This window comes from Rhea pennata, chromosome 2 (genome assembly GCF_028389875.1).
Source record: "Rhea pennata isolate bPtePen1 chromosome 2, bPtePen1.pri, whole genome shotgun sequence".
In the NCBI taxonomy this organism is placed as follows: Eukaryota; Metazoa; Chordata; class Aves; order Rheiformes; family Rheidae; genus Rhea; species Rhea pennata.
In genome coordinates, this window is record NC_084664.1 from 139,174,440 (window position 1) to 139,191,945 (window position 17,506).

The 17,506-nt window shown below is 33.6% G+C and overlaps 1 protein-coding gene across 1 annotated transcript in view; it reads right to left on the reverse strand.

The window, feature by feature from the left end:
• Window positions 1–694: 694 nt before the first annotated feature.
• Window positions 695–17,506, reverse strand: part of SPAG1 (sperm associated antigen 1) — a 42,077-nt gene continuing 25,265 nt past the window's right edge. Inside the window, exons 12-18 of the mRNA XM_062570460.1 lie at window positions 16,917–17,069; window positions 11,049–11,224; window positions 7,970–8,111; window positions 6,955–7,081; window positions 3,534–3,698; window positions 1,174–1,551; window positions 695–999 (exon numbers count right to left, since the gene is read on the reverse strand). Coding sequence (XP_062426444.1) covers window positions 868–999; window positions 1,174–1,551; window positions 3,534–3,698; window positions 6,955–7,081; window positions 7,970–8,111; window positions 11,049–11,224; window positions 16,917–17,069 — 1,273 coding nt within the window. The 3' untranslated portion in view covers window positions 695–867. The remainder of the gene's footprint in view (window positions 1,000–1,173; window positions 1,552–3,533; window positions 3,699–6,954; window positions 7,082–7,969; window positions 8,112–11,048; window positions 11,225–16,916; window positions 17,070–17,506) is intronic.

The following is a 17,506-nucleotide window of genomic DNA, read 5'->3' on the forward strand; positions in this document are numbered from 1 at the left end:
TAAACAGAAATAGCTGGTGTTTTAAATAATCTAATAATTAATAATAATTATTTAATCTGAGTTAAATATTTTTATTGCTAATTGCAGCCACTTGTCTTCTTGTTCATTGCTATCACTTCTAAAGCCATGCAAACCATCAACCCTACACGCACACAAAACCCCCAACTCTCTATGCACTAAAAATTGCTCACTTGTTCATCATTTTAAAAAGTAACAATTTATTTAATTATTTTCATTCAAAGTGCTCCATGACAAGCTAATCTTTGCTGCTAAGTTGTATGGCACCAAAAATATTTAAATCTATTCTGTATTGACCAGAGATAGTGAAAACAAAGACAGCAGGGAGTAGTTTAGCTGAAAAATCTTAATACTTTTTGTAAACTCATTTTAGCAAAGCTATTGCTAACTGATCCGTTTATCTGGAGGACACTTGTTTACCACAAGAATATACAATCCACAAAAACACATAACAGATGATGACAAAAAGTGTGTTATATATTGTACCATCAATGTATTTTGCACTTCTTTTCTGTGTGTGTGTATATACCCACACACATATATACACATACACAATTATATGTATAATATATAATTAATACAATCTAATTAAAATCAGTATATGTTAAATAATATGAACTCTGTTATTGAACACAAAGATATGCATTAAATTCTAGAGATTAAGAAATGTATACAACTATAAGAAAAAAGAGCAGCAAGTTTTAAAATGTGCATGTGCCACTAAAACAAAATGGAATTCAAAACAGTCCAGTTAAAGACCTATTTTATCCCATTCAAGTCTGCATAGTTCATTCATCCATCTTATTAACATCAACTATATGCATGCAATAAATAAATTTTAAATTCTTCTTAAAGTTCATAAACTTTTTTAAGGCTCTCCAGATCTTCCAAAGAGTATTGATGGTTTTGGTTTTCTGAAAGCAAGTCAAATAGTTTCTGAATCTGCTCCTTTTCATTTTTGCTAAGAAGTGCCAGTACTACCTGAAAAAACAAACAAACAAACATTTTATAATCAGCAGAGGTCATAATCAGCACAGGTGACAGAAAATTAGCATTTGACAGAGATTCAAAGTCAGTGTATCTATTTTTCTTAAATGTGAAAAATTCCTCTAAGTTTCTGTTCAATATAAGTACATATCCATCCTATATTCTTACCTTAAATCTTTCTGCTTTACTCAAGTAGAAAAGGTGCTGATAAACAAGGCCAGGATCTTTTCCAAGTACATAACATTCCAATGCTTGGATAAAAATGAAAAAGATCTCTCCTTCAAGTTTGTTACTTAGCAGCACTGGCAATTTTGGCGGATCAATCATTGTTAAAAGATCTGCACAAGCACATTTATCCTTATTGGCATTCACTGTGTTTATAATCTGACCAAAGTCATAAGCGTTAGCTGGTTCCGAAATAGACAGTTTTTCAGAGGTCTTCAGTGGCACAGTCATTTGCACTTCTTCTTCAGAAACAGCTTGATTGGTCACAGCATCATCTGATGCAGCAGACTGTCCCTCCTTTTGTTCATCAAATTCAGTCACCTTCATAAAGGAAACGGCAACAGAACATTAAAATGGACATACAGATAACCTGAAGCTTCATAAAACACATCCATACATCCGTTGAAAAGTCATTAAAGTTAGCACTTTCTTCTTCATAAAAGAAATGGATTTAACGTTCCTTTCTTATACAATTTGCTTTCTCCCCCTCCCCCCAAATGGTACCTCCACTGTTCATCTTTAAAGGTTTTCAGTCAGCACTAACTTTTTATGTCTTTTTTAGTATCCAGCACTCCACTCTAGGAACGGAATTGAAGGCTATTGGGACAAAACTAAAGAGGATCACATACATACATTAAAATGTGAAGTCAGAGAACAAACAGAACTGAATTTTAGTTGCAGGGTACCCATGTTTCATTTCACTGCTGTGACTTCAGAACAGTATAGGCATGTCAGCTGTATCAGATTATTTTTTACAGTAGTGCTGTCAAAGTAGAAAGCTTAGTGTAGTCTAACTGCCTGAATACCCTCTAACTTCTCCAGAGTTTGCAATCTGTACTGAATTTCATGCAACAATCACTAGAAAATTTACCCTGGGTTTAACTACATCTGCTAAAATCCACTTCAAGCTACCAAGAGTGGTGGAATTAGTATAAACTGATTAAAATTCATTGAACAAGATTTCTCCAAACGATGCCAAGTTTTTGCATAAGTCTGAAGACACTGCATTGCATAGTACAGTGTTGCGCTAGGAGCCTGCTTCGGCATTTTTGCAAAATACTGCATTGGGCTTGTAGACCTTTTGCTCTGAGCCTGCTCCTTTTTTTCAACAATCCTTAGTATCAAGGGAGGTATTCTTGATTCTCCGATATATAATTACAGCTTGATTAAAATGAAGTAATAATGATAAATCGGAGTTTCATAAATCAAAGTTTCATAACTTTACATATGTTTTTTTCCAATCTGTTCTCAGGCAATTGCCTTGCCTTGCAATAGATGAGACAGGGAAGGCTCTCAAAGGGAGCAGCTGTAATTATCATAGCAAGCATAAATGCTTTCTGCCTCACCCCTGACAAAATATTACCACTGCCAGTAACGCAGGGAGCTGGTCCCTCAACAATGCAGTCGCTTCCCAAACCTCCTCTGAACAGTCTCCAGGTCCCTCTGCTGTCACAACCCAAAGCTCAAGGAACCCTATTCCAGCCTTAGGCCAGTTACAGAAATCCTGGGAATTCACACAATTGTGAAGCACTCCAGTAAAAGATGTTGTCTCTGTATTACCAGCTGTAGTTGCCACCACAGCACCGTTTTGAAATTACATTGCCAGGTTACAGTATCATCTGTAATAGTGTACAGACTATATATCTTATTATAAAACAGAAGAGGGAAAAATATGTTCTTACAGGATCAGCAAATCTGATCCAAAATATCAATCCGAAAATCTCAGATGACTGAGAAAATCCTTTCATCACTAATTCAAACTGAACAACGTACAGTTAATATTTTGCTCCAATATGTAACATTCCATCACATATTCCTTTTTTTTTCATTATTATTTTTATTCATACTCTTTGAGGTAGGATTTCACTCAGACCTGTAACTTCACTACTAGTACAAGAACATGCGGCATATCCGCCGACAATGAACCTTTGCCAGCACTGCCCCAGAGGCTTCCCGAATAGCACAGACTAAAAGCAACTAACATTTGACATTGTAGTATTTTATAAAGCAGTTATTTTGAAGTCTAAGTAGTTTTTGATTACAAGCATATCCTCAATTTTAGTGCCATGTAAAAGTTTTTTTCATTTCCGCTGTGGTTCTGGATGCACCTTAAAGCAGTATAAGCTTTATTATAGAATGCAGTGGACACAAACACATCAAACACAAGAATGCTCCAACAGGCTTTTAAAATAATGTGAAAATACAATACGACCAGAAACTGTGGAGCAAGAACTGCAAAACAATGATCTCTTTTCAAATGTGTGGCTTCAGTACTACATGCATTAAAAAATGAACAGATATACCTCTTGTATGGTTATTTTCTTCCTTTGCTTTTGTTGACTGCCAGCTACAGCACTGCTCTCAAGGTTAAGCAGTTGTGTTATCTGTTGTAGTTCCTTTTTTGCTTCAAGAACATTTGGATCTATTAGAAGTACTTTGTTGAGATCATCAACACTGGCTTGGTAATTCTGTGAGTAGAAGGGAAGATATGTTTTTCATGGACAACTAGAAAAATAAATTAGAACTGCCATACTCTTCTTTACAAGTAAGAAAAATAGAAAAGTCTGGTTACTGGTATCAAATATGCAAAAATAATCACAAAACATAGCGTAATTTCATCAAAGGAAAAAATGAAACTGAACATGAGTTTAAATGAGTGCCTTAAGGCTAAATGTTTTCATATTTAATATGTAGAGTGAAATAATTTATTCTGAAAGACACATCCGACTATCAGATTATTGAAGATTGTTGCTTTTAAGCATAATTGCTTACAATGTAATATTCCTTCAAGATTAATATAATGTGACTCTAACTACAATTTTCATGCCAACTTTGCCAATACAGGAGTTAAATTAAGCTTAAATTACAAACATACCTAATCTTTCCAGAGCGTCACTTCAATAGACCATCTCTTACAGTTTGAAATGAGAAATTATACTTGAGAAAACTGGAATTACTTTATGAACTCTGAGACATTAATAAACTATCAACTTACCAATAAACAAGAGAATTAGACAGACAAGTATAGAGGTAGAAGGAAATCACTATACAGTTCCACAAGAATCAGTCTTGTGATTTGCCTAATTTTATTTCAAATTTTGACATTTAAAAATATTAATTTTCAGACTAAATTTTCTGGAAAGATAAAGTTGATATCAATATCAATTCTGAGGAAGACTGGAATATCATATAGAAAAATCAAGATACCTTGAGGAGTGGAAAAAAAATAGGGATGAACTATAACAGGAGATAGTAAAAGATTATGCACATCAGAATGAGAATTTCTTTGAGTGACAGACCTAACATTTCTTCTGTTCCCAAGCAGTATCACAAGATAACAGTAAGCCATTAATTTTATCATACAAAAATTCTCTAATGTATCAGTTGATGCATCTCCTCAGTATCTCAACTGTAATAACTACTATACAAGATACTCACACTCTACCCCTGTCTGGATATTTTGTTCAGTATTGGTCAATTGTATTTAAGATGCAGAGATACCATAATTTCTAAGTGAACTGAAGTCTGCTATATCATCAAAGAGTAAGAGAACCAGAATTATTTAGACTCAGAAAATTAATGCAGAAATGGAGTAGATTGCTTTCATCAGCAAAGAATTACTTTTTAAGCTAAACTATTTGAACTACAAATGTGAAGATTCACAACTACAGAGAAACAAGGTTCTGGAATAGACTTCTGACAGCAATCATGAGGCTCAGCAAACAAACAACTCTCCTAAGTTTCAAACTGCAGCCTGCTAGATTTCTTAATGAAATCATATGCATTGTATATGATGTATATGATGTATATGAGGTTTTTTCCTGTTTTTCCCTTAACTACATCTCAATAAATCTATAAACATTCTCATTTACTGTATTCAATTCCACTTCAACTTTCAAGTATTTCCATATTTATAAACTAATAACACTTCTCAGCTTAGTTCTATCTTTGCCCAATTAAAATCTTTTACTATGATCATTCGTCAACCCCAGATCATCCTTATTGCTTTCTCTGTTTTATCAATTACTTACATCCCTGGAAGTGGCAATACTGAAGGTATGAAACGTAATAAAACAAAACATCTTGGGAGTCTCCTGCTGCCAGTGTCCTGAGAGAACCCATGAACAGTATAGTTCAGGTTATATCTTCAAAAAAAAAAAAAAAAAAAAAAAAAAAAAAATCCTGAGATATTCAAAAAAAAAGCAGTTACTTCTCTGTTTCTTGACATTCTTCTTCTGTGTGTAATTCCCACTTTTTTTTGACTGCTAGAATCACGATCTGGTTTTGCTATTACTTATACTAACTTTTATTGACTCTGATAATATAAAGCTGCAGATAATTAATACCAGGTGGCCTGATACAACTACAGAAAACGATCTTATACAAAATTAATTTTTTTCACCTCTCCTGATAATTACTCAGAACCAACTTTAAAAAATTTTTAGCTACTCTAACAGGCAGAGGAACAACTTTATCATCAAAAATTATCTCATGCTTACCAAGACTTGCTTTTGGAATTGTGTGTAACACAGGATAGTGCAGTGTTAAGCACAAACAGGCTGTCCTCAAACAATTTTTAGGCTGATAATGAGGAAATTTTTTGTTATGGCATGAAACATAGGAGAGCTCTGATGTCTGAAGGACACTGATGGAATGAAGTGCATGTTTAAAGTAATCCCCACTAGACTAAAGAACGAGCTGGGAGAAAGCACTTAAGATGCTTATTTAAAGACACTGTTGGAGAACCTAATGCAGAGTAGGTTACAAAAGTTGCCATGATGAACCACGCAAAGTGACAAGTTGACCATTCAGTATCAGGTAAGAGCTGACAGGTAGGGTAAGGATTGCTATGAAAGACCTATAAAGAGTGGAAAGAAGCTAGTATCGATCCACTGAAGAAGGGAAGTGAACAAAGACAAAAGGAACAACATAGTTCAAGTGATGGAACATGAGGTTTGCAGTCACACTCAGGAGGAAGTAGTACAAGACCAAGCTATCAAGGTCAGATAAAAGGATATTGAAAAATCTGTCCTGTAAAATGAGGATAAAATGATAGAGAACAATTTTACTGTGCAGACGGAAAGAATCTGCATGACTTAAACATGGTTTGAATGTGAGACTCTGGCACACATGGAAGATGAACACCAGTTTAGCCTGAGTGGAAAGATAATGATGATGTCCCCTGAGAGAGAGGAAGTAAGTTAGTGAAAAAGGTTTGGCTTGTGTTTGGAAAAGAAGTGGGGAGAGGATGAAGAAAATAAAAGCTCTGGTTTAATGCGACACCCACTCAAGTGGGAGCTGATTTCAAAAAAACAGCTTGATATTTTTGTTTGGATAGGTGAAGACAGACTTGGAGAAGATCAGTATGTCAACAGCAAAAATACAGCAAACACTTTGACAGAAAAAACAGACTGGTCTACCTGGAAGAAAATTAGAACTTCAGTTAAGCAAGTTTCAACTCTTTTCTGAACTCCAGTCAAAACTCTTATTCCAATATTCCTGCATCATCTCAAATTATTGCAAGCCAATATTCAGATAATTTATGTTCCAAAAATACTCCTGTTTTATATACGTCTAGTACTCTACAAACATAAAGTAATAAATTATTTACATTGCATACTTCGCTTGTATTTACCCATCCACTGCAACTACCTGATTGCCTTTGAAGAGGATAAGCAAGTTTAGAAGTGCTTACGAATACCTGCCATGTTCTTTTTTCCTCACCTGCAATCCTTTGTATGCTAGTGCTCTTCTATAGAAAGCTTTAATATTAGAATCTTCTATCTGAAGAACATGATCACAATCCTGCTTAGCCTCTTCATATTTATACAGTTTCAAGTAACAGAGAGCTCTAACACAGAAAAACAAAATACACTGCAATATAAGTAAATTTTAGAGTCCTGTAGTGAGAACAGTATCTGACTCATAAATTACAATACAACTGTACACAATTCCACCACAATCAGGTACTTTTAGAGTATATCAAAACCAGTAAGTATTAATGATATCATTGGATGGATTTAGAGAGAGCCAGTTTCTGCAGTGTAAGTCAAAACTGAAGTATGACTCACCTACATGCTTGAAGTGAAGCAGATATGCACATATTTCAAAAGCAGAGCCTAACTTTGCACAATACCATTAACACAGTAATTAAATACTGATTTTATACAGTCATTCTAGGGAAAAAAAATACTCCGAATTGAATAAGCAATATCACTTTCTGCACCTTATTGGAAGTGTCCTATTCAAGTACTAGCCTAATCAAATCCTTCTTAGTTTGTGAAAGCTGACAGGATTATAGCAGAAAGAATTATGCTACAGAATTAGGTCAACCTTTAAAAATAATGCTCCTACTATTCCTACTTTTGTATTCTCAAAGTGTACCTTTTCTCTGAAATACTATTTTTCATATTTGAGATACTGCTACTGCACATTAGCTTTTAATTAAAATCTTACTGTCATTCTTGAAAAATGCTGCAAAATGTTATGCTAATTATTTATTCTAGTCTGTTCTATCTTTATAAATATTTGAGGACTTATTTCAGCAACATTAGTATCTGTTCCCCTTGAAAAATAAGGTGGTTTAAAGAAAAATCTATTATGCTGTTGGAAACACCAATCAAATGGAAAAAATAATCTTTGTATAATAGTGACTGAAGTGATGCAAAATTTTTATTTGCAGTCAGAAAAATAACAAGTATTGTTATCCCACAAAATGGGTTGGATATCAGATCTTTACCTGTTAGTGTATATAGTACATTCCTTGGGATTTAACTTCATGCACTCACTGTACTTATTTACAGCTTCTTCGTATTTACCCTTCTTTACAAAATCATTCCCTTCGTTTTTCAATGTCTTGAATTTCTCCTCATCTCTTTCACCTACATTACAAAATAACCACAATGTTACTTAAGAAGGTCAGTTCATTAAGGGTAGCTCAACAGCTAAGAACAAGTGCTCAATATCGGGAGTATCTTTGATCTGTCAGGGCATTACAACTTCTGTTTCAGATCTTGCTACTGCTCTAAAGGAGGACTAAACTACCATACACATTTGGCACAGCAAATACTTTCTGATGCACCAGGGGAACTTTTTTTGCCAGAATACTGGGAATGCAACAGGCAGGTCTACACTTCCAACTCTTCTCATTCACCCTTTCTGTGTGGTACAGAGGGACAACACATCTCTGCTGAGATACTGATTTTATTTACAATGGTGCAGATCTATCAATATGATTAAAAGCCTTCTAGACTATCACTATCACACTAGGTAGGCTGTAATTTAAGCCAGTATTTTTTTCTGCAAACAAGTCATTCATCTCAATTGCTATGCTAAACTTACAATGGCAAGGAAATCATCAATAGAGGTGAGTGATATATCAATAATATTCTGTTAAGATCTTTTTTAAAAAGCATGTTTTGTGTGAGCTGAAAACATCTAACTGTAAATATATATTTTCCGAATAATACTGTGTTTTTCCAAAATTATCTTTCCTTCTAAACTCCACATCGCTTGTTGCATCTGGTTCTGAGTTAGATTACAATTTTTAGCTATGTTTGCAATGGAAAACCAGTCCTGAATGCAGTTTCATATCTCTACAGTAAGTAAACAATAATTAGTAACATAGCTCTAAGTAAATCATAACGGAAAAATTGACTTTTTGTACTTTTCTAAAGAGCATGACACCCTTGTGAAGCTTCAGATTTTAAAGATTGTATGTAAAAAGATCATTTTAACCAAAAACTAAACTCAATGAGCTCTTTTATAAAAACGTGGCAGTCTTCAATGCCAGAAAACTATATGTAGACTTGTGAAAAAGTAATATTCTGAAGCTAGAGCAGACTTAAACAGGAAACATAACTGAATTTTAACTCAAGTCATAAGATCCAAAAAACAACACATAAAATAGTTGCAAAAAAGTGTCAGCCAGCCATAAGGCTTCAAAAAAGGCTGAGTGTTATTGCTGACATGCTTCCAGCAGCAGCTATTACTATAGGTCTCACTGACTTAGTACAGGCCCTAAAAGGCATCTACCTACTTGAGAGTCAAACTTCAGTGAAAGTTTTCATATAATATTTATAAAAACAAAACCTAAACAAGGCCCAGTCTATTTGAAATAGATGAGACATAAGTGTTTCGTATCAAAATATTACAGAACACACTTGAGGAAGAAAATGATGGCTAATCTCATTAAGTTTCAGAACAGGTTAGACATCACTACTGTTCTGAGGAACCATTTACCTTTGTACTTTTCCCTACCATGATCTTCAAGTTCTCTCTCTTGGTAAAGTTACTAGAAGGCTATACAGATGTAAGTTTAATCTTCACTACTTAAAAGGTGTAGACTAAAAAGTTTGGTTATATGTAGAAATGAATAAGTTATATCCCTCATTCACAGAAAAAAACAAGGATTACAAACACTGTAACAAAAAGCACTGCTCAAGCTAAGCATTTATGTTCAACAGCAATCTGTTCATGCAAAATACCAACCTTCTAGTTCATTCCAAAAATAAAAGATAAACTCAATTATTGCCCAATTCTTAAGAGTGTTAAATCACTAAAGATATGTATTTACAACAACTTTAATGAAAAAAACTTAAGTTACTGGACATTTTAAAAAGTAAATTTTTATCAATTGAACTTAAATTATGCACCTATTATCTCCCTCATGTTCCTTAAACGAAAAATAATATTCTATAGCATTACTGTATTTCAATATGCATCATCATTCATATCTTACATAAACTATACTATTGTAAGTTTCTAGAGCCACATCTTATTCCAGCGAGAAACACTCAATTCTCACATGAAGGCATGTATCTGTAAGTTGTCTGTAGTTCTACATCAGATGCAAATAAATTTAAAGATGATCTTTCAGACAGCATTAAAACCATTAAATTTGTACAGTGCAAGAACGTAGACTGCTACAGTAATGGATTACAGATAGATAACCCTATTACTGCTATACGTTTGGCTAGTAACTCAGTTATGCATTGCTGCCCACCTCCACTTCTCTTCTGCACTACTTTTCTTTGTGTTAAAATAAAATCAAAGCTGAGCCAGTTAACAGTTACATAAGAGTAAAAAATGATAGTTAGGGCCTTTGCAGGAAAGATGTTTAACGTCAATTAAAATGGAATTAGAAGGGCTCCCTCACCTAAATTACTGGAGGGGAAAAAAAGAAACTCCAATGAAGGAAAAAAATCAGGAGGGAGAGTGTCCAAAAGGAGTAAAGCATTCAGTGTTTATGTGTAAACAACTTCTGATTTAACACTGTTTAAAAAAAAAAAAGTACTGACTATCCGCTACCAGTTAGAATGCATACCAAAAAACATCAGAAATGTTCTTCTACAGCCCATTTCACTTACTACCAGCCATCTAGAAGTCTACACTTGATATTCTCAATAACTGAGTAATTCTCTCATGGACAATTAAATGATGGGTATAGATTACACAGCTGATTTTTTGTGTGTATGCTTTTTTTAAAAACTATGTTACAACTAATAGTATGAGGTCAGGGAAATCATCAGTATTTGTGACAGGATTCAACATACTGCTGACAAATATTTCTGCTAATATACAACCGAACTAATTGCATGCTACTAACTACATCATTAAAAAATATAGCTAACCATGGCTCCATGAAACCTATTAAACTTAACCACATAAATGACCATCATCTAACTAAGCTTTTCACAAAGGTCTGTCATAAATACTATCTAAAGCAGTTTCTTTGACATCACTAGCAAAAATCGTATTCTGTTTTTCAGTTAAAAATTCTTTGCTTGTGCCTGTATGCTGGCATTACCTATACATACCATTCATCTGCAACCGTTCTTCTCTGTTGGTGTCTGCAGTGCTTTTGGGCTTCGTCTCTGAAGTGAAGCTGCCTCCATCCCACCTGTGTAGCTGAACAGAAACTGGGACAACTGGAATTGGTGGCAGCTTCTCCCTCCAACTAGGACCATCTTGATCTATTAAAGTTTTTGTTATTCTGAGAGAGAAAAGTGCTATTAGCATGACTTTTCAAATATTTAATTCTTTAATGACTTACTGCTAAATTAAATAATGCGGTGTCCTCCTTTCCAAATTTGGTTGAATAATTATCCTTAAGACTAATTTAAAAATAGTCACAACAGCCAACAGTATTACATTTATTTAATATTCGGATTTTTTACCATTTTAAATTAGAATATTTCTACTAGGATTTGATATTTAAAGCATGATCTGTAAAGTATTTAAGCCGATAACTGATTTTGCAATAGAACTCTAAATCCTACCTAACCCATGCTATAAAGAAATAGAGGGATTTTTTTTTTAACTCTTTTCAGACGCTCATAGAGTTTTTTCCTAATAGAGTAGAAAAAATATTTTCAGTCATGAAGTGTGCCAATGTCACATGAAATCTCTTACAACCATTTTTTAGATAACCAATACAGGTTACAAAGGACATGTTAAATTGCATTTTACAGAACAGTCAAATTATTTCCTCAATCATTCTTCATCTCCATAAAAACAATGAGAAAAAATATATATATTTACAACTGCTCAGAGTCTTTCTTAAATCCACAGATTATAGGTCAACTATTTCCATACACAACAGAATAAATCCAAAATCCATTCTAGTGGAAGTTTCTCATTTCCACTAGACATGCTTTGGAGCAAAACCTAAATAAACTTAATGAGTTATATAAAATCTGTTCAGTTACATTTTTGGTAGCTCATTAAAAAAAAATCAATAACCAGTGACCTAAAAGTCTTCTAATATCAAAAAGAACTTAAGTGCCAAGCTCAAGCGGTGATAAATTTGCAATCTACTTTAACAAAGGAAAACTTTGAACTGAGTCATAAAAGAGGTTACGTTGATACATTACCTAATAAACCTGAAATTGGAATTTTAGGTACAGTTCCATTTAGCGCAGTTGTGATGTAAAGAATGGGATAAAATGAGGGGAAATAATTCGGACTGTTTTCTTCCTTGGTTTTATTTTCTTTTAATATTAGAATGTCTACAAAAAGAAAACTCAGTATAATATTATGGCTACAGAGTAAGAGCAATCAGGACTAAATTCTTTTCTCGTTATCTACTTCAGGTCTGACAGAAGAACCAATACAAGAAGCTGCAACTGTTCTAATACACTTTGTTATAAAACAGAAGTTACCAAAACGTTTTGAAGAATGTTACACATTAAAAAGGCTCTTTGTGGAGCTTTTACATAAGTGATTATATGAAGCTGTATGAAACATACCTTTTCTTATATCTTAGAATTTAAAATAAGTTCTTTGTACTCAGAATGTCATTTCATATTATTACCTAGTTGTTTAATTTCTTTTCTAAGTAATGTTCTTCTGCATATCAGCTGCATACGCCCTTCCACGGCTCCCTTCTATCTGGATCACTAATAAACAGTATTTTAAAAGATGCCACCACCAGACAGGCTTGTGCAAATTCTGTTTTACTCTAATTTTACTAATACTTATTATTTTTTAAATGATAGTCTAAATTCAATTCTTAAGAAATAAGGGGCACACCACCAGAAGTTAAACAGCTCTAAGATTTACTAAATTCGTTTTACTTGAAATCAACACTGTACGCTTTATATAAAAAAGAAAAGTCAGTTAATTCTGTTTAGGTATTTCTCACAGAAATTAATAGAACAATTCTAGCACAAACCAAGGTCCTCTTTCCTTCCTGTCCATCCCTTCTCTGTTTATCAGAATGGGCATTTAAGGTTGCACAAAAAGCCTGACCTAATTCATCAAAATCAACAAAACAATCATACAGACTTTGATGACTGATGATTTCTTGTAATACAACAACCTGTTCTTAGAATAGTCTTTTGCAAAAATGCTTCCCTGAGTGCCATGGATAGTTTAAAAAAGTATAGCTATCTCACAGAAAAGCAAGGGCAAATACAGTCACTCTCTACAGTCTCCTAACTTAATTCAACTCTCCTTGCACTTGGGGATTTATCACAGAGCCACAGTTTATAGAGTACAGTACTGAGATGGGGCTTTCTAATAAGAGCTCCCAAGCTGTCTAATGCAATTTACTAACTGACATTAAAGGATATCAGACAACGAGAATAAAAACTCAATTTAATAAATGGAAGCACATAAATATACTGCCCTTCATTACAGTAGGGCAATCAAGAGAAGATTAAGATACCCAAAACAAGAAAATAATTCATATTCACAAAGCTGGTAAAACGCCACTAGTTAAAAGCATGCCCGAACAGCATTTTCCTGCGATTTGGCCCACATCATTAGATGAAACATATCTGTCAATCACCCTCTATATAACAACATTTCTTCCAGTATATTTGTCAATCACCTCAGAAAACCAGTAAAAGATGCAAGTCAACATTATCTAACCAAGGTGATATTCGCTCTAGTAATGCTTTAATTTTGTTTTCAGCTGACTTTTCATAAAAGTATGTACTTATATTCTTACTTATTTCCTTTCAGATGTAAAATGATCAGGTAAAAGCTTTATACTAAAACTTTCACTCCTCTTTTACATGAGAATTGTTGAGAATACTAGACTTAACTTCCTCCCTTACACTAAGATTTCTGGGAAGCCTGCTACATTAGGTGAGTGTTTGTAGACAAGCTTTAACAAGATTCACCAAAACCACTCTCAGATAGAAGTAGGAGAAGAGTTTTTCTGTCAGCTTTCTACAGCATCATGATCCAGTTTCCCTCAGTAACTTAAAAATAGATAAATCCTCCAATAAAATCAGGTTGGTAAGAACTATTATTCCTTTTATAGGTATTTTTAAAATACATTTCTGGGTTGTCCCTTTAAGTTAAAAGGCAGTATACTTAGAACAGTCCTCATATTTTCTTGGAATTCACTTTTTAAAACGCCTTATTTTGTCAATGAAAATTAGTGTTTTGGTCAACAATTTCAGTTTGATTTACAAACAATAAAATGTTAAAAATGAATTACATTAGAAGTTCAATTAGGCAGGAATTTTCTATGCTCTAGAAAATAAGAATTTGCAAGCAAAAATGAATTACCAGCAGAGGAGAAGGAGGAAGAAGCAGGTGAAATAAGCACCTTGAAATATGGTGATGGGTTGCCAGGGAGGAAAGAGTAATGAACAGTGAAGCTAAAAACATAAGGAAGGCCTAGAGAACAGAAAAGGAAGGATGTTAAGGAAAAAAGAAAGGAAGTAAGCTTATTACTAAGCAAGTTGCAAGTCACTGTCAGGAGAAATATGAAAAAAACAGCAGCAGATAATATAAGAAGATCAAAAGAGTATAATCATTCACAGAAGACACCAGAGTAGCAGTTATCTCACCAGCCCAAGTGCTCTATCAGTGCAGACATAGGAGAGCAGAAACAACTTGTTGTGTGATCAAAAGTAAGACTCCTTAGAGTGTAATGATCTCTTTTGGCCACCTCTGACAAAATAACTAGAATTTAAAGATACGATGGCCTTCTCAAGGAAGGATAAGAAATTATGTCAGTGCTCATGGCCTTCTGTTAAACAACATAAACTAGGGTCTATTGGTAAAAGTTGCACTAATGTGGGTTCTTGCTCAATGACTAATGCTTCTTCTGCTTTCATAAATTCTTTTTTAAAAAGGAAAGAAAAAAAAGGGAAAATCCTGTCATTCATGCACTTAAGTACTTAATATATCTTACTGAGAATATAAATATCACGTGTATACAATTTTACATGATTAAAATTATATGTAACTATAATTTATATATAATACATACTATGTATTATTGTATTACAGTGTATCATAATATATATGATATATATATCTTACACGTGATATATTAATATAATTACAGAAATTGAGACATCTCACTTGGTATCAAGAATTAGTGTTGAAAGTATTAAAAAGGAAGTTAAAAACAATACTAAATTTTATTTTCCTTTTTATACCACTAAGCTTTGCAGCCAATCATTACATTAAGCTACTTCAGTATTTTCACAATGGCAGCACATAGAAGGATTTATGGTTGACATAGATCTTAAATTGACAAAATGAGTATGCCAGTAAGAAAAGGAAAAAGAAATGAAAGAAAAAAGGTATAGGTGTTAAAATATTACTTTAGATTACATGAAGTACGTTGAAGCCCCAGTAAAAAAAGCTTTTAAAATATGACATTTTAAAAACAAATAGTGACCTAAAAAGGTTGCAACAATGCCTACAACTACATTTCTGTGTAACTCCAGTAACAAATATGGCATAGATTATATATATAAATTCATATTATATACATATATTGTCTCTGACATATATTATATATAATTCATATATATAAACATATGAATAACTTTAATCTTACGAAAAGGTTACAGTAAAATAAAGTATAATTATATTTTGAAGGCTGCAGTGGTCATCCATTAACAGTGTTATACCCTAAAGTGAATCTCAGTCTTCCATAAGATGTCTTGAGGCTAAAACACTGTTAAACAGATGACCAGTGCAATCTTCAAAAGTAATGCTTGGTACAACACTACTGAGTAAGAGAAATTTCCGTCCACATCATCCAAAGTAATCTATTCAAGTCGGGATTTTTTTTTAGTTCAATTCATGAATGCATTCATTTGTACAAAATTAAGAGAAATATTATTGAAGATTCAGTGAAATGTTCACCTCCTATTTTGTTCTATCATGTAATGCAGTTATTTCTAACTGAAGCTAGTTGCAGAACTGCACAAGTATATAAGGTGAATGCTGGAAAGGGACAGGAATATGTTCTGCTCGGTTTGCTCAAGGTAAAATATTGAGCCTAAAAGGCAAAATCTTTTTAAAAACTGGCAGGCAGAGAAAATTGTGCAAACGGTATTAGGGAAATGTCAGAAAAATGAAAAAAGAAAAAAAAATAAAGCACAGACTTTTAAAAAGTCATTATACACCAAAGATTGAATTTTATATGCAGTCACTACTATACAGGATGTGTACAATCTCTTAATTCTAAAGTACATGGGCAATGAACGGAGATGCTGGTGTAGGACTAACGGCATTTGGGTCATGTTAATCACAAAGAAAGAAAAATGGCTGGACTGGATTTGTATGGGGACCCATATAGACCAGTTTCACATCTCAAGAGTTTCCAGCAGTGGACACTTAGAGAAGAATGCAACGATACCTCCCTTGGAATATTCCCCAGGTGTTAGCAGTAAGCAACACATCCTACTTCAGATCTCTTTGCAAGTGGAAATGCAGAAAATTTATGAATTTGTATTGATCTATATGGTGATTAAAAAACTACTGCCATCCAATGAACTAGGAAACCACAAGCTCCATTACGCTACTGCCCTCATGCTAAACCCAAAGAAAGCCAAGAACAAAGATGTGTATGGAAAAGAAAAAAAAAATAATACAGCAGTAAAGGAGGCTTACAGGAAAAAAAAAAAGTACTTCCACAGCTGTTAAACATTTAAGACAATCAAGCCTCTTTTTTTCAAATAGTTCCTCAACAGTAAAGGAAAAATATTCCTTATTATGGTCCAATTTGTGACTTCATGGAATATTTCCAGTGCAGAAAGCTTGAAACTACAGGAAAGCTACTAAATAATAACAATCAGTCTTCTAGTTATGATGACCCTGCCTCTTGAGGGACATGCAAAGGAGGGAGGAAATTAAACAAACAAAATTGAATTCTATTTTTCTATTCAGAATCTCATATCAGCAGAAAGTTTATAAAGTGTACTTACCTATTAACACTATCATTTGCTGCTTGGATGCTGCTGTCTATTTGTAGAACTGCCTTATAATCAACATATGCTTGTCTATATCGCTCCATAGACTCATATGCCATTGCTCGTCGTAGAAGAGGCTTAAGAGAAAATGGCTGAAGTTCCAGAGCTCTGAAGAAAACAAAAAGAAAATGCAGCATTGAAAAAGAATATTAATAATAATACTGAAATTTTTATTATATATACAGCTATACATAATATCTGTGATTTCAGATGGGCCTTATAGTAACATAATCAAGGAAAACAGGGATAGAATGGTTTATTACTTGCTCAGTACCCCAAATGAGATGCAGTTCTGAAAGCGTTAGTGCTTTTATTACAACCTTCTCTACTCAAATTCATATCCTCCATCTGAAAAACTACTTTCTTCAAGAAAAGACTGAGGTAATGACATCTGTTTAAAGAGAAAAGCTATTTTTTTTCTTCGATATATAGGGTTCTCAAGTATACAGTGCTTTTGCCTACATGGTTTTCAGTCCTTCTTCCTTACATACAAGTATGCATATTAAAAAATGAGTTTAATAAAACATGAATATACCCCTGCCTAA